This window comes from Muntiacus reevesi, chromosome 13 (genome assembly GCF_963930625.1).
Source record: "Muntiacus reevesi chromosome 13, mMunRee1.1, whole genome shotgun sequence".
Lineage (NCBI taxonomy): Eukaryota > Metazoa > Chordata > Mammalia > Artiodactyla > Cervidae > Muntiacus > Muntiacus reevesi.
In genome coordinates this window covers 55,164,393-55,182,902 of record NC_089261.1, presented here as the reverse complement: position 1 = coordinate 55,182,902, position 18,510 = coordinate 55,164,393, and the positions used below count along the sequence as shown (strand labels likewise).

Here is an 18,510-nt window from a genome sequence, read left to right as displayed (position 1 = left end):
TGTTTCTGTTGGAGAAAGATGGCTTGGTTAGGATGGTTTAAGCACAGGTGGAGAGAAGGGGATCAGTGGCAGAGATATTTTAAAGGAGTTGGCAATTGTTTGGACTTTATGTGTCTGTTTGGAATGCGAGGTAAAAATGCAAGGGTGTCAAGGAACATCCCCAAGCTTCTGTCAATGCTCCTGGACAGGGTGGTGCCATTCACTGCACCTTGGCTTGGGGACTCCAGCAACATAGAGCAGCTGAAAGGAAGAGACAGACAGAGAAGAGCAGAGAGAGAGAAAGAAGGGATACAGGATAAGAGCCAGATTGGGAGGACACTTGTTTGCTGTGTCAGGTCTTGACAGCTCATCATATAGGCTAAGAGGATGGCAAGTTTGGTCTGGAGAGGAGCGTGATCAGATGTGCATTTTGAATTACTATGTGGAGAGAACTAACAAGAGCAAACAGGCTACTACAGTAGTACTGATGGGAGGAAATGGGTGAGTACAGAGTTGAAGATTTAAAGACATTTTTATAGGATTTAAATGCAAGTGGATGAGGAATTGTGGTAACTCGGCAGGGTTGAAAGGCTGTTAGGTTTTTGGTTAATTTCACTGGGTGAATGGCTGGGTCACTCGGAAAAGGAATCTAGAAATTTCACCCTTTGTTTCCAGTGCTTGCTTAATAAGATCAGTCATCTATATTCAAAATGAAAGGAACTTGGGGGAAATAAAATTACTGAGTCTGCCTTTTTTGGAGTAATCTTTTAGGACTTAGAATTTACAAAGAATCTCAGAGATTACAAATTCCCCTATTTATCAGTGAGAATAATGATTTTCAAAGACTGAATTGCTCATGCAGCTAATGATGTAGCTGGAAAATCAGACTTCTGTGGCCACTCAGATTCTGTATGCATTCATCTTCATGCTATCAGTAGCTTTTCAGCATGAAATGTATATACTCTTAACAAATGAATAATGTTAGTTTACAGATGACCTTTCTAGAAATTGAATAGAAATTTTTAAAAGTTTGATCTATTCAACTCTTTCTGGGCTGTTATGAGAACAATATAATGTTCAAAGTAAATTACATTATCTATACTATAAAAAAGGATGCTTGACTTGATACAGTAGTTTTGCATGCATATCAGTTCCTATTTTAATCCGTTCCTATATAGTAGGCAGTAAAAATATTTCTAAGACTCTAGCCTCACAGAGGGGCTTCCCAGGTGGCGCTACTGGTAAAGAATCTGCCTGCCAATGCAGAAGACACAAGATGCGCCCATTTGATTCCTGGGTTGGGAAGCTACCCTGGGGAAAGAAATGGCAACCCTCTCCAGTATTCTTGCCTGGAAAATTCCATGGGCAGAGGAGCCTGGTGGACTACAGTCCATGAGGCCACAAAGAGTCAGGCAGGACTGAGCGTGCACATGGGCACACGCACACACACACACGGACACACACATGCACGCACACACACACACAGCTTCACCAGTTCTCTGTCTGCAACCTTCCAAAATACACCTCAGGAAAACCACTTATTTAGGAATATACATATAATAAAAATAATTTTTAAAAAGACAAATATTTTAGGTGTTCATAGAGTCTATTCATAATAGTAAAATATTAGAAACATCTTGAAAGAATATATTTATGCAACTATTCTGCATCGCTAAAGTGGAACACTGTATAGGCAGTTCAATTAGTATATGGATTATTAGGTATCTAGAGATGTATATGACTATACAGTGGAAGTGAGAAATAGATTTAAGGACTAGATCTGATACAGTGCCTGATGAACTATGGATGGAGGTTCATGACATTGTACAGGAGACAGGGATCAAGACCATCCCCATGGAAAAGATATGCAAAAAAGCAAAATGGTTGTCTGAGGAGGCCTTACAATAACTGTGAAAAGAAGAGAAGTAAAAAGCAAAGAGGAAAGATATCCCCATTTGAATACAGAGTTCCAAAGAATAGCAAGGAGAGATAAGAAAGTGTTCCTCAGTGATCAATGCAAAGAAATAGAGGGAAAAAACAGAATGGGAAAGACTAGAGATCTCTTCAAGAAAATTAGAGATACCAAGGGAGAATTTCATGCAAAGATGAGCTCAATAAAGGACAGAAATGGTATGGACCAAACAGAAGCAGAAGATATTAAGAAGAGGTGGCAAGAAAACACAGAGGAACTGTACAAAAAAGATCTTCATGACCCAGATAATCAGAGTGGTGTGATCACTCACCTAGAGCCAGATATCCTGGAATGTGAAGTCAAGTGGACCTTAGAAAGCATCACTACCTAGCCAGTGGAGGTGATGGAATTCCAATTGAGCTACTTCAAATCCTAAAAGATGATGCTGTGAAAGCGCTGCACTCAATATGTCAGCAAATTTGGAAAACTCAGCAGTGGCCACAGGACTGGAAAAGGTCAGTTTTCATTCCAATCCTCAAGAAAGGCAATGCCAAAGAATGTTCAAACTACCACACAATTGCACTCATATCACATGCTAGTAAAGTAATGCTCAAAATTCTCCAAGCCAGGATTCAGCAATACGTGACCTGTAAACTTCCAGATGTTCAAGCTGATTTTAGAAAAGGCAGAAGAACCAGAGATCAAATTGCCAATATCTGCTGGATCATCGAAAAAGCAAGAGAGTTCCCAGAAAAACATCTATTTCTGCTTTATTGACTATGTCAAAGCCCTTGACTGTGTGGATCACAATAAACTGTGGACAATTCTGAAAGAGATGGGTATACCAGACCACCTGACCTGTCTCTTAAGAAACCTATATGCAGGTCAGGAAGCAATAGTTAGAACTGGACATGGACCAACAGACTATTTCCAAATAGGAAAAGGAATACATCGAGGCTGTATATTGTTACCCTGCTTATTTAACTTCTATGCAGAATACGTCATGAGAAACGCTGGGCTGAAAGAAGCATAAGCTGGAATTAAGATTGCTGGGAGAAATATCAATAACCTCAGATATGCAGATGATACCACCCTTATGGCAGAAAGTGAAGACAAACTAAAAAGCCTCTTGATGAAAGTGAAAGAGGAGAGTGAAAAAGTTGGCTTAAAGCTCAACATTCAGAAAACTAAGATCATGGCATCTGGTCCCATCACTTCATGGGAAATAGACGGTGAGACAGTGGAAACAGTGTCAGATTTTATTTTTTGGGGCTCCAAAATCACTGCAGATGGTGATTGCAGCCATGAAATTAAAAGACACTTACTCCTTGGAAGGAAAGTTATGACCAACCTAGACAGCATATTAAAAAGCAGAGACATTACTTTGCCAACAAAGGTCCGTCTGGTCAAGGCTATGGTTTTTCCAGTGGTCATGTATCGATGTGAGAGTTGCACTGTGAAGAAAGCTGAGTGCTGAAAAATTGATGCTTTTGAACTGTGGTGTTGGAGAAGATTCTTGAGAGTCCCTTGGACTGCAAGGAGATCCAACCAGTCCATCCTAAAGGAGATCAGTCCTGAATATTCATTGAAAGGAGGGATGCTGAAGCTCCAATACTTTGGCCACCTCATGCGAAGAGCTGACTCATTGGAATAGACCCTGATGCTGGGAGGGATTGGGGGCAGGAGGAGAAGGGGACGACAGAGGATGAGATGGCTGGATGGCATCACCAACTCGATGGACATGAGTTTGAGCAATCTCCAGGAGTTGGTGATGGACAGGGAGGCCTGGCATGCTGCAATTCATGGGGTCTCAAAGAGTCGGACATGACTGAGTGACTGAACTGAACTGAACTGAGAGATGTATATAAAATGTATTTTCAAGAAAACATGAAATTGTGTATATACAGCGGAGATGCATCTGTGAATGTTTTGGAAAGGATAACAAATTTACTTAGCATGGTAGAGGTAGACAGAGAGTCCTATTTCCTTTAGGACTTTCCTCTTTGTTTTCTGTCTTTCCTTTTCCTTTTTTTTAAATATAGTTATGGAATAAGAGAAATGTCTTTCTCAAACCCTTTGTCCCTAATACTTTCAGCAAATATGCAAAAACTAGGTATCATGAAAAAGATCTCCAAACACAAAATACCTAGAAAATTTACAATGTGACATTCTTTTACATTGTTCTTTTTTTTAATTTATTTTTTAATTTGAGCTTAATTGCTTTACAATGCTGTGTTAGTTTCTGATGTACAAGAAGGTGAATCAGTTATAAGTATACATATATCCCCTCCCTCTCATTGCTCTTAAACAGAGTTCTGACCTCTTAGAAATGTAAAGACCTATAGTACTGAGTAGTCAGTAAACAAACCCTGAAACTGTGGTTACCTGGGCAATTTTTGCACACATTTAGAATGCAGAATCTTAGATTTTCAAGTTCTTATGGGAAGCAGCTATTTATCCCCCTTTATCTTCTTCTCTGCTACCAGCCCTGTCTGTAGCATTTAGGGGATAGGCATCTTCACACTCATCCAATGATTATCTTGCTGAACAACTCTAACCTATTGCTTTTCTCTGAGCATTGACCATGTAGCAGTCATTAAATATTTGTCGAAAACAATTGATGGTGAAATGATTTTCGAACTCTTTCTTATGTCTAATATGTGTTATAACATAGAATTATACACCTTTTTAATGAGCTTTGTTTTAATTAAAAGGTGAGAACTTTCCAATTATATTTTGTTTCAATATTTATATGTTGTACCTACCAATATGTTTCTAACTAAGAGATATTTTCTGTGTTAGCTAAGGGATTGTAATTTTTTCAAACTTAAAATGGATCAATACCATGTTCATGAAATCAGCTCTCTGAAGAACAAATATTATTCCATTATATAGATTTAGGAATTGAAACCTCAGTAAGTTAAGTAACTTAGTTTAGAACATACAACTATTATGTAGATGGTAGAACCAGGATTCAAATGCAGGTTATTATTATTATCCAGTTTGAAATCTTAATGATGTTTTATGAACATTTGCTACCTTATGAACATGGTTTTGGAGAAGGGTAGTAAAACATCATTAACAGTTCAAACTGTATTTGAATCCTATGTTCAAACCTGCATTTGAATCCTGGTTCTAACATATATAGTAGTTGTATGTTCTAGACCAAGTTACTTAACCTACTGGGGCTTCAATTCCTAAATCTATATAATGGAATAATATTTGTTCTTCAGAAAGTTGTTGTCATGACTAAATAAAATAATCCCTGAAAGGAAATCAGCATAATTCTAGCCCTGTATTATAGACCCAATAATTATTAGCTATTGAAATGAGAGAGAGAGATTTGGATTTTTAGTATAAATTCTACTGTATAAATTATTGACTTTTTTAGAGCTCCTCCATAAAAATATCAGAATTAACAGGGAAAAAAATGAAATGGATCCTAAATATATCTTCTGTTTTCCTGTACTTTTATCCCAGAATCATAATTACCAGCATTATAACATCATTTGCTGGGAACATTTGAGTTTTTCCCCTAGCTTAGTGAAAGTGAAATCGCTCAGTCATGTCCAATTCTTTGCGACCCCATGGACTGTAGCCTACCAGGCTCCTCTGTCCAAGGGGTTCTCTAGGCAAGAATACTGGAGTGGGTTGCCATTTCCTTCTCCAGGGGATCTTCGCAACCCATGGATCAAACCCAGGTCTCCCGCATTGCAGGCAGATGCTAGCTTAGTTGAGGTATAATTGACAAATAAAATGTTTATATATTCAAGGTGTATAACTTGATGTTTTGATATATGTATATATTGTGAATAATCACTGCAATCAAGCTAATTAGCCTATCCATCATTCCACATAGTTAGCATTTTCTTTTCTTTCCTTTTGTGGTGAGAACACTTAAAATTTAACCTCTTAGCAAGTTTCAAGAACACTGCAGCATTGTTAACTAATCACCAGGCTGTACCTTAGGTCTTGGGAACTAAACATCTTGCATAAATGAAACTCCATACCCCTTGACCAGTATCTGACCAGTATCTCCCCATTTCTTTCCTCAGCCTCTGGGAACCAGCACTCTACTCTCTATTCCTTTAGTATAATTTGCATACCATGAAATTGACCTATTTTAAGTATACAGTTCAGGGACTTTTAGTAAATTTGTAAAACTGTGTGATCCTTATCACAATCCAAACTTAGGGCATTTCCATAATACCTAAAGATATCCCTCAGGCCTATTTGCAGTCAGGGGAACATTTACCTCAAAATATATTTGGGAATGGTTTCTATTCTCTTTTTTTTTTTTTTTTTCCAATTTATTTATTTAATTGGAGGCTAATTGCTTTACAGTTTTGTAGTGGTTTTTGCCATACATTAACATGAATCAGCCATGGGTCTACATGTGTCCCCCATCCTGAACCCCCTTCCCACCTCTCTCCCTATCCCATCTCTCAGGGTTGTCCCAATGCACCAGCTTTGAGTGCCCTGTTTTATGCATTGAACTTGGACTGGTGCTATTCTCTCAAATCATCCCATTCTCACCTTCTCCCACAGAGTCCAAAAGTCTGTTCTTTATATCTGTGTCTCTTTTGCTGTCATCGTTACCATCTTTCTAAATTCCATATATATGTGTTAATACACTGTATTGGTATTTTTCTTTCTTACTTACTTCACTCTGCATAATAGGCTCCAGTTTCATCCAACTTATTAGAACTGGTTCAAATGTGTTTTTTTAATAGCTGAGTAATATTCCATTGTGTGTATGTACCACAGCTTTCTTATCAATTCATCTGCTGATGGATATCTAGGTTGCTTCCATGTCCTAGCTATTGTAAACAGTGCTGCAATGAACATGGGGGTGCACGTGTCTCTTTCAATCCTGGTTTCCTTGGTGTGTGTGCCCAGTAGTGGGATTGCTGGATCATATGGCATTTGTGTTTCCAACTTTTTAAGGAATCTCCACACTGTTCTCCATAGTGACTGTACTAGTTTGCATTCCCACCAACAGTGTTAGAGGGTTCCCTTTTCTCCACACCCTCTCCAGCATTTATTGCTTGTAGACTTTTGGATAGCAGCCAGTGTGAAATGGTACCTCATTGTGGCTTTGATTTGCATTTCTCTGATAATGAGTGATGTTGAGCATCTTTTCATGTGTTTGTTAGCCATCTGTATATCTTCTTTGGAGAAATGTCTGTTTAGGTCTTTGGCCCATTTTTTTGATTGGGTCATTAATTTTTCTTGTATTGAGCTGCATGAGCTACTTGTATATTTTTGAGATTAATCTTTTGTCAGTTGCTTCATTTGCTATTATTGTCTCTCATTCTGATGGCTTTCTTTTCACCTTGCTTATAGTTTCCTTCGTTGTGCAAAAGCTTTTAAGTTTAATTAGGTCCCATTTGTTTATTTTTACTTTTATTTCCATTCCTCTGGGAGGTGGGTGATAGAGGATAAATCTGCTGTGATTTATGTCAGAGAGTGTTTTGCCTATGTTTTCCTCTAAGAGTTTTATAGTTTCTTGTCTTACATTTTGATCTTTAATCCATTTTGAGTTTATTTTTGTGTATGGTGTTAGAAAGTGTTCTAGTTTCATACTTTTACAGGTGGTTGATCAGTTTTCCCAGCACCACTTGTTAAAGAAATTGTCTTTTCTCCATTGTATAGTCTTGCCTTCTTTGTCAAAGATAAGGTGTCCATGGGTACATGAATTTATCTCTGGGCTTTCTATTTTGTTCCATTGATCTATATTTCTGTCTTTGTGCCAGTACCATACTGTCTTGATGACTGTAGCTTTGTAGTATAGTCTGAAGTCAGGCAGGTTGGTTCCTCCAGTTCTATTTTTCTTTCTCAAGATTGCTTTGACTATTCGAGATTTTTTTGTATTCCCATACAAATTGTGAAATCATTTGTTCTAGTTCTGTGAAAAATACCATTGGTAGCTTGTAGGGATTGCACTGAATCTATAGGTTGCTTTGGATAGTATACTTATTTTCACTATATTGATTTTTCCAATCCATGAACATGGTATATTTCTCCATCTATTTGTGTCATCTTTGATTTCTTTTATCATTTATAGTATTCTATATGTAGCTCTTTTGTTTCTTTAGGTAGATTTATTCCTAAGTATTTTATTCTTTTCATTGCAATGGTAAATGGAATTGTTTCCTTAATTTCTCTTTCTCTTTTCTCATTGTTAGTGTATAGGAATGCAAGGGATTTCTGCATGTTAATTTTATATCCTGCAACTTTACTATATTCACTGATTAGCTCTAGTAGTTTTCTGGTGGTGTCTTTAGGGTTTTCTATGTAGAGGATCATATCACCTGCAAATAGTGAGAGTTTTACTTCTTGTTTTCCAATCTGGATTTCTTTTATTTCTTTTTCTTCTCTGATTGCTGTAACTAAAGCTTCCCAAACTATGTTGAATAGTAGTGGTGAGAGTGGGAACCCTTGTCTTATTCCTGACTTTAGGGGGAATGCTTTCAATTTTTCATCATTGAGGATAATGTTTGCTGTGGGTTTATCATATATGGCTTTTATTATGTTGAGGTATGTTTCTTCTATGCCTGCTTTCTGGAGGGTTTTATCATACATGGATGTTGAATTGTGTGTATTTTGAGATAATCATATGGTTTTTATCTTTCTCTGCATGTTTTGAGATAATCATATGGCTTTTATCTTTCAATTTGTTAAGGTGGTGTATCACACTGATTGATTTGTGGATATTGAAGAATCCTTGCAACCCTGGGATAAAGCCCACTTGGTCATGATGTATGATCTTTTTAATAGGTTGTTGGATTCTGTTTGCTAGAATTTTGGGGTTGAGAATTTTTGCATCTATGTTCATCAATGATATTGGCCTGTAGTTTTCTTTTTTGTGGCATCTTTGTCTTGTTTTGATATTAGGGTGATGGTGGCCTCATAGAATGAGTTTGGCAGTTTACCTTCCTCTGCAATTTTCTGGAAGAGTTTGAGTAGGATAGGTGTTAGCTCTTCTCTAAATTTTTGGTAGAATTCACCTGTGAAGTCATCTGGTCCTGGGCTTTTGTTTGTTGGAAGATGGTTTCTATTCTTATACCTTATCTTATAGGCTTTCCAGGTGGCTCAGTGGTAAAGAATCTGCCTGACAAGAAGGAGATGAGAGTTCAATTGATCCCTGGATCAGGAAGATTCCCTGGAGAAGAAAATGGCAACCTTCTCCAGTATCCTTGCCTGGAAAATCTCGTGGACAGTGGAGCCTGGCAGGCTATAGTCCATGAGGTCACAAAGAGCTGCAAATGACTGAGAGACTCAGTGACAGCCTTCTCTGTGTTTTAATGAGGTGTATGAAAAATAATGCCCAGGATGGAGTTCAGAAAGTGTTTGGATGGAAGGGAGTCAGGGGACCTGGTTTGGGTGTTTCTCCATTACAGGTTCACAGATGAGTGAGCATGAAAATACCAGAAGCCAAACTAGGCAGAAATAGATCAATCAAACTCTTGGAAGTTGGAAAAAGAAATCAGGGCAAGTGAAACCATGGATAAATGGGAATAGGCCATGGAAGTGAAAACTCATTGAACTTTGTCAGATAATAGTGTCTGGTGCCTTTTATTAGAGCAAGAATAGGACTAAGGAAAGAACGTGTGTATATATGTATGTAGTATATATATGTTATATATTACACATATATTATACACACACACATATGGTCCAGATGGTCAAAAAATGGCAAATAAGAGCATTCAAACTGAAAAGTAAGATTGTAGGAACCAGTGTGGTCAGAGTCAGTAGTTACATTTTCTTTGAGGGCAAGTTGAGCTAAAATGAATTTTAGGTGTTCCCCCCCACCCTTGATTAGCATTACTTGTCACAGAGCTAGTAAACAGCAGCATCAAGGTTTGTTCAAAAACTGATTCTAAAATTTCCAAGAAACAATATTTTTAAAAAGAGTATTTTCAGAGACAAACATCAATTTAAGTTTAGATTTTGTAACTCGTTTAATTATACAAGTGAAGTCCATATGTGGTAAACAAAAGCAAATATTGTTTTCCTTCAGGTTCTTTTTTGTAAGCTACACTTCTAGCAAAAAGAAAAAAGGGAAAGAAGAATGGAAAGGATGAATGGACGAAAGCAGAGCCATATGATTTCATTATGATTTTGTGTGTGTGTGTGTGTGTGTTTTACCTTCTACAATTTCCTGAAGCACGTTGTTAAACCCTGTGAAGCCAGAAGGGTATATTCAAATGCACTAAGGTGTACATTTTCATTTATTATCCACATGGTTTTCTTCTCAGAACTGAAAGCATGTCTATCCCTCTCTCTGGATTCAGGAAATCATTTGTTTTGTTTTTTCTAAAGCAGTGGTTGAGTAGGGGGAGGAAAAGAAGCGGAAATAGTCCTGTGATTTTTCCCAGGAGATTTAGTTCTGCAGCAGGAGTGGAAACACAGCACTTCATAGCAGTTTTTCCTAAGTTCATCCACCCTAATCCAGCCATGCCACTCCTCCTTCTGTTTTCTTCCTGTTTCCCTCCTTGCCACCTCATCCTACCTCATCTGTATTTTTCCATGACTCCATTTACCAAAATAGTAGCTCACTTGAGTAAATGGGTTAAGGAATGGAGATAGCAGCGGCCTGGAGGAAGGAACGCACAGATAAACAGCAGAGCAAGTTCCCGAATTTGAGGCATGGGCAACCGGCTAAGAAAGAACTGTTTTGTTTCTCTCTTCTTGCCTGCTTCCTGCCTTCATCCAACCTATGTGACTTAGTGACTAAACAACAACATAACCTAAACATGAGGCAAGGGTTTCAAAGTGTCAGTGTAAGGACAGAGGAGGGAAATCCGTTTGTAGGCTATTGTGATCATCCTGGTGGTAGATGGGGGTGGCTTACAAAAGCACGGTTGCAGTGAGTGTGGAAATGAGCAGTTAGATTCTGCATATGTTTGGACAAAGAAGGCAGAATTTTCTGGAAAATTTGGCACAAGTTAGGAGAGGAAGAGATGTTGGCCACACCAGATGAGCTTGGTGTGAGCTGTGGTGGGGAGCTGTTACAGAGAATGGGGAGCAGAGCAGGAGTTTGGTTTGGGATATGATAAGTTGGGACTGTCAAGAGAAAAGTTTTTGCTTTTAATGGAGCTTAAGGAACAGTCTAGATGGGAATGAATGAATTTGAAAATCATTAATACAACTGAAGTTTATAAATCACAAGTTTAAATGAGATTACTTAGAAAGGACATGTTGATAAAAGCAAGGAAATTTTCCAAGGACTGAGCCTTGGAACACGTAACACTAGTGTGTGTGTGCTAAATTGCATCAGTCGTGTCCCACTCTGCGACCTTATGGACTGTAGCCCGCCAGGCTCCTCTGTCCTTGGGATTTTCCAGGCAATAATACTGGAGAGGGTTGCCATGCCCTCCTGCAGGGGATCGTCCCAACCCAGGATTCAAACCCTTGTCTCTTCTGTCTCCTGCACTGGCAGGCAGATTCTTAAGCACTAGCACCACCTGGGAATCCCAAGTAGTACTAGAGGATGGGAAAATAAGAAGGACCAATGAGAAGTGACTGCGCTGGGATACACACAAAAACATACATCACTGTTTTAATCGTATTTCAGTTATCAATTCACGTTTATAAATATGAATATTATTTTACTATGTGCTTTATTTTTGTTTATACCTCAAAAATTATACCTACCTCTAATAACAATATGCTCATGAACATTTGAGTATGTGTATGTACATATGCTAATTAATAGGGTATTAAATAATTTAAGTAAATATATATTAAAGTGTATATTGTATATACATCCATCTATATACTTTAATTTACTAGTTCATCAATATAAAACTATTATGATACTACTTTCAAATATTTTACCCATGATTTGCTATAATATATCCTATTCAATACTTTTTGTCCAGGCAAATATTTTGTCTTTGTCTGGTTGATAGTTGATTCAAGTGTTTGGATTCAGTTTAAATTTCAGACCACTATAAAATAGAACTTAACTATATTCTTTTTATCTCAATAATTAAATTATACTCATAGCTTTCTATTTAAAAAGCTTTAGCTGTTAAAATAAATAACATGTGTAAAGAGTAAGGCAATGAATAGGTAGATGAGATTTATGCGCACTTAAATTTATTTTGTGGGTTGTAATTTTTTTTCATACCATCCTATTTCAAATTGGACACCAACATTGGCTTTTATTGTGGAAAATGAGTCTTCTGGCCTTACTAGGTGAGATGCTCATCATTAAAAGGCTTAACCAGGAGAACCAATGCCTACTACACAACTCTGTTCAAATAGAAACTGACTCAGGAGCCTGGGACAGGAGTTCGGTTATGCCCCATGATGGGATGGTGATTGAAGAATGCATTGGGGACGGAGAGGAAGAAGGTGGGAATATATTGGGAGGGAAAAGATGAAAAGGTGATGGAAAAGTTTGGTGGGACCAACACTCATAATGAAAAGTGAACCAAAGCAATTTGTGCTGAATATAGGCAACAGAGAGAGACTCACAGGCCTAGAAAACAGGTCTTAATCACTGTTAACTGGTAACCACGTGTGGTTGCCAAGGAGGTGGAGGAGACAGGTAGAATGGGGGTTTGGAGTTAGCAACTGCAAACCAGTATATATAGAATGGGTAAACCACAGGGTCTTACTGTAGCACAGGGAACTATAGTCAATCCTGTGATAAATCATAGTGGAAAAGAATATGAAAAAGTATATGCCTATATGTAACTGAATCACTTTGCGGTAGAGCAGAAATTAACATAGTAAATCAACTCTACTTCAATTTTTAAAACAGCAAGTAAAAATAAGACTAGTATTGAACAGAACTGTGAGCATAAAGTAGGTGTACAGAAGTTGCCTTAGAGAAGGAACTTTGATCAGAGTCATTGTGTAGTGTGATCAGAGGTGTAGAGGACAGCTTACAAAACAGTGGCAGTGCATGTCTCTAAAATATGCTTCACTGTTCACCTGCATCAGGATTTCCCAAGGTGCTTGTTAGGAAAACTGCAGCCCACTGCAGCAGAATCTGTTGGTGTTGCCAGGGCACCTGCATTCTTTATTAAAAATACCCGGGCCCTGACATCATCCTCAAGTGAATCTTATGCCTGTTAAAATTTGAGCACCACTGCACTAGACTATAAGGAAAGAATATGCAAGAAATAAATCTTGACAGTGTATTCGCTCCAGTGGAGAGGAGAATCTCAGGGAATCTGCAGAGTAAGAAATGTGTAGATAAAATAATGAAAATGGAAAATGTTCAGAAATAAAGTAACAGTGAACTGCCAGGGAAGTATGGTATGAGTCAAAGAGGAAGGTCATGGTGACAGAGGTCAAAAAAAGGGCATGGACTGGGACTTCCCTGGTGGTCCAGTGGGTAAGACTTCTTAGCTCCCAATGCAGAGGGCCTGGGTTCCATCCTGGGTCAAGGAACTGTTATAGATTCCACATGCCACAGTGAAGATCGAAGATCCCGAGTGCCACAACTAAGCCTTGGCTCAGTCAAATAAATAAGCAAATAAAAAAAATAATAATAATAATAAAAGAGTGCATGGGAGTGAACACGTGAGAGGCCAGGAATGACGCACTCAGAAAGAGGACAGATCTGTGAAGATAAGGTGGGAAGACCACACTGGCTTTCCTGAGCTAAGCCATGGGAGACCTGTCCATCCCCATAAGATGAAGCCAGAAAGCAATAGAAGAGCAGATCAGTTAAATCAGACCACGGAGCAGCCCCCATAGGCTGTTTTCTGTATATGGTCCTTAATAAGTCCTATTCTCAGCTGTCAAAAATGCTGGGTATTAAACATTATCCCCACCCTGGTGACACATCAGTAACTTTGTGTATTTTTTTCATTGAAGTATAGTTAATTTACAATGTTATGTTACTTTTCTCGCTGTACAGCAAAGTGATTCATTTACACACACACACATTCTTTTTCAGATTCTTTTCCCTTATAGGTTATTAGAAAATATTAAGAATAGTTCCCTGTGTTATATAGTAGGTCCCTGTTGGTTATCTATTTTATATTTAGTAGTGGGTATGAACTGAGTGGGTATGTCAATATCTTTAGATAATAATTTTTTTTGCAGTATAACACAGAATTGTTTGATTTACTAAAGACTCTGGTGAATTTAATTTTGTATCCAGTCTGAGTACAGGTGAGTAGGAGGACATTCCAGTTCATGATTTTTGTTAAAGGCCTCAGCACAGTCTCCCAGGAGATCAGAAGAACCAGAAAGAGAGATAATTGTCAGGGACTATTGTTTTCTCTCTCTTCCTCACCGTTGTTACTTGTCATCTGCTTCGGTTTGCATTAAAATAAGTGGTGTGCTTTATTTTTAAACTCCTGCTTCTGAAATGTAAAAAAAAAAAAAAAAAAAAAACTTTGAGTACAAAATTAAGAGCAAATTCTCATCATGTTTCTTAGCCTGTATAAACCTGTATCCTTCATTAAGCTTCTTGTCCTGTCTCCCAAATAGTCCAAGCAACCAAGGACATTTTAAATATAATTGTGAAAAAAGTAAATAGAATACTAGATTTATTGTATTGTCTCCCTAAAGGAACAGATACTTTGTTCTGTAAATCATTAGTGTAAAGGGAAGGGAGAGCTCTTCCTAGATGTTAATTTTTCTTATTGGATGCTAATATTTTGAAATAAGAAATGGAAAGAATTATGAGGACCTACTGTATAGCACAGGAACTCTGCTAATGTTATGTGGCAGCCTGGATGGGAGGGGAATTTGGGGGAGAATGGGTATGTATAGATGTAAGGCTGAGTCGCTTTGCTGTGTATCTGATACTGTCACAATGTTGTTAATCAACTATATTCCAACATACCTATAGATGATTCATGTTGATGCTTGGTAGAAACCAATGCATTTCTGTAAAGCAATTATCCTTCAATAACAAAAATAAATAAATTTTTTAAAATGGAAAAAAGAATAGAAGAAAAATGAAATTATGGGAATGTTAATAACTGAGCTGGTAAATGTAAAGAGAATATGCAATATACTCAACAGGGGTTGCAAGGTGAAATCCAGCAAAGGGTTTATATGCCCATGGGTCATAAAGCCAAACTCAACTCTGACAGCAAAGTAAGGATTTATTGCCGGACACCAAGGAGGAAGTGGTAGGCAAGCCTCAGAGCCACTCCATCTTGGTCTTTGAGTTTGGGATTTTTTTTTTTTTAAGGGGAAGAAGAAAGGGCCAGGATAATAAAAAGAAAGGACCAGGAAGAAGAAAGGGCCAGTTTTGGGAGTTCAGGGTATCTCTGATTTATGATTCTCCAGCCAGGTGGTCCATAACTTGAGCCTGTTAGTTCATCATGCCCTGGAGAAACAACCTGAGTTTGTAAGTTAATGATAATATCTACAACAACAATTATAGTATGTTGACAGTGGTACAGACAACAGCAATTTTAATCAACTGACTGGTTGATAAGCACAAGATTAAGGTCAAAGAGGACAAGAATGGGTATCAAATTTTGAATAGAAATAGGAATCGTAAACTCTGTAAGGGAACTTTGTTTTAGGAAGACTTAGTTTCAGTGGTATAATGAAAAAAAGCACTGATGGTTGGATATAAAGGGATATAACCAAGTATTGCACCCACCATGTAAATGTCCCAACCGTGGCCACTCTTCTTTTTCTTTGAAGTTTTGCTGGAATGTCTCCTTCATCTTTCTTAATGCAACTGGACAAAGACTTCATCATTTGATGGAAATCTTACCCCTGTAATGTGTTTATCTAATTCTTAAAACATGATTATAAAAGTCAGTAATTCTTTCATTTGTAGTCAGTTTTAGATATTTTTGCAAATGAAATGAGAAAGCTGCAAGGTGAACAAAAAGAGTGGTGAAAAAAATAGCGTAATGGAATTTTTATGTCATCAATGTCCCTTTTCTATACAACAAAATTCTCCATATGCTCACCTGGCCTTAATTTATATTCTCCCTATTTCTCAGCTATTAGAATTTGTGCCTTCTGCCCTAACTATCATGGGGAAAATATACATAGTAATTATTGAATGCTTGCTCTGTGTCATGCACTGTTTTAGGCATTTCACATGAATGATGGCCGACCTTACCCACCTCTTAGAACTGTTTGGTTAATTATTCCCACTCTTCTGATGAGAAAACTAAGGTCACCCTAAGATCACGTGGCCTGCCAAGTGGAAGACCCAGGATCTGTATCCATAATGGCCTAAATATAAAGGCTCGTACTCTTCTCTCTGTACTGTGTGACCTCAGGTTCATTAGTAATTAAATTTGTTTCTAATGCTAATTCTTGACATATGTAATCATGAAAAATCTTCTTAGTGCTTAAGCAAGGACTAGAATCATTTCATCTAGTCTTTCAAAATGTCTTGGTCATTTGACTTGAGAAAACTCAGAATATCACAAAAATCTCTTAGAATAATTCTTATCTGTTCAATAGGAAGTAGTGCTATTAGGAGTTCTGTTTATCACTTAGCATCTGGTACTAAGTGCTGACAGTTCTTTCTACTTGTTGTGTAATTCGCCTTTATCTTTGTTGTTGCAGTACTGGATACCAGTTTATTTACTATTCACCTGAAAACACAGCCAAAGCAAAAGAAGTTCTCAGCAACATCAATCAACTCCAACCTCTGATAGCAACACATGCAGACCTACTGCTTAATTCTGCAAGCCAGCATTCTCCAGACAGCTTGAAGAATTCTTTAAAGATGCTTTCAGAAAAAGTAAGATCCAAATCGTCACTGCAGTGGGGAAAACGAAATCCCCAAATCCCCACTGGTGTTGCTTTCGGCATACATTACCTTTCATAGCATCTGGAAATGTAAAATAGACCAGGTTAGAAAGTAAGCTTCAAAGTATTGCCACAGGATCAAAATGAATTGGCCTCATTCTCTTTTCAAATCTTACTGAACACTTATTTTTTTCCTAGCAGGAAATGAAACCTATTATTGGTTGAAGTATATTTTCTCTTTTCCTTGACATCTTTCATTTTCTTTGCTTCATGGTTGTATTAAATGAATTAAATTAGATTTTGAAAAGTATTTTCCTCTGGCGAGCACCTAATTTTTATGCATATGAAGCTAGTCCTTTGAGTAGGAATGTCACTTCATTTGAGAGCAGAACTTTCATGTGGATTCTCATCAGTAGCATGGGGTGATTCTTGTGCCTCAGTTTGCTTTCTACAATATTGTCTCCTGGGAGAAGATTCTAAAAATTTCCAAAATTATTAGTTAATGTTTGAAATGTACTGGGACTTAGGTCTGCCTTCTTCCAAAGGTGACTTGCATTTGTATATGTAAAGAGAAGAGCTAGTCTGGCATGGGGTAGATACTCAAACATCAATTTCCATAATGAATTAGGGCGTCTGAATGATATGGAGAACCAAGTTAGAAAAAATCAAATTGCTGCTTCATTAGAAATGCAAAGTCAAGTGTCTTGGAGTCCAATTCTGGTACACTCATTCACAACCTCTGCATCCTGAGGACATCTTGCAATTTATTATGAGATATTTCTAATAAATATGCCCTTGAAGAAACTGACCAAAGAAAATTCTCATGATAACTTTTAGAATAAAATAGTGTAGTTCATTGCATCCCTGAAGAACAGATTCCTAGAAACCTGAATGCTATATCTGTATATATATTTTTGATTCAGATATGTTAATTTGTACCACTTTGCCCTTACTTAACATTTTGAAGTCTATATTATCATATATTTTTCTCATAGGATGTAATCAACATCTATTTTCAGAAGAAAAATATCTAAGATATCTTCAGAAAAGTCAAGTGAATTGTCTAATAAACTAAGGAGTTAAAAATTAAAACCTAAGACTTCCAGTTCAAAATGCAATCTTCCTTCCATGCTAGGATATGTGCCTCCATTATGAAAAGAGAGGAAAAAATTGACCCAAACTTTACAACTAACTACATTGTCCAATATCATGCTAGTGATTTCAGTGGCTTAGGTTATTTCACTTAACCTTCAAGCTGTGTGTCCATATCATCTCCATTTTACAAAGGAAAAAGATGGAAGCTCAAAGAAGTTTAAAGCATGTACAAAATCAGGCAGTAGAGTCAAACCCAGGATTCAAACAAAACTAGCGGTCAGACCCAGGGTCTAGTTGACTCTGGAATGGAAACCCTTTATGGTATTTTCCATGTAATATATGTTTTGATATTTCTTTTGTTAAAAAATAAAAAATTATTAAACTTCTCAGCAATACTTAAGTATTCTAATAGTCAATGAATATGTTATGGCTAAGAAAAGGAAGGAGGAGGGTGTTGCATAGAGTAAAATAATAGAATTGTTTTCAGTTCATTTCTTTTTTGGATTTGTAGATGAGGTGAGGTCTTCCTGGGTTCAGCTATGCAGAAAATTCTAGCAAATAGTACCTCACAGTGGTGATTTCAGAGCAGTATTTATATTCGTCCTGTGCATTGGGCAGGGCTTTGTCATTTCATACATCATTTACAACTTGCTCTGGTGATTTGGGGGAGGGGACAGGGCATGTATAATATTTTCACCTCCTTTAATTCAGCATTGTCCAACTTTCGTCCTTTTTTTTTTTTTTTTTTTTTTTTTTTACTGAGTAGACAAGTTTTGTCTACTAATAAATCCGTCAGCGCTTAAAATCAGAAG

At 37.4% G+C, this 18,510-nt stretch overlaps 1 protein-coding gene across 3 annotated transcripts in view; it reads left to right on the top strand.

The window, feature by feature from the left end:
- Window positions 1-18,510, top strand: part of INPP4B (inositol polyphosphate-4-phosphatase type II B) — an 838,347-nt gene that overhangs the window by 679,801 nt on the left and 140,036 nt on the right. For all 3 annotated transcript variants that reach the window (XM_065904252.1, XM_065904253.1, XM_065904254.1), the window contains one exon: window positions 16,418-16,595. In XM_065904252.1, the coding sequence (XP_065760324.1) occupies window positions 16,418-16,595 (178 nt within the window). The remainder of the gene's footprint in view (window positions 1-16,417; window positions 16,596-18,510) is intronic.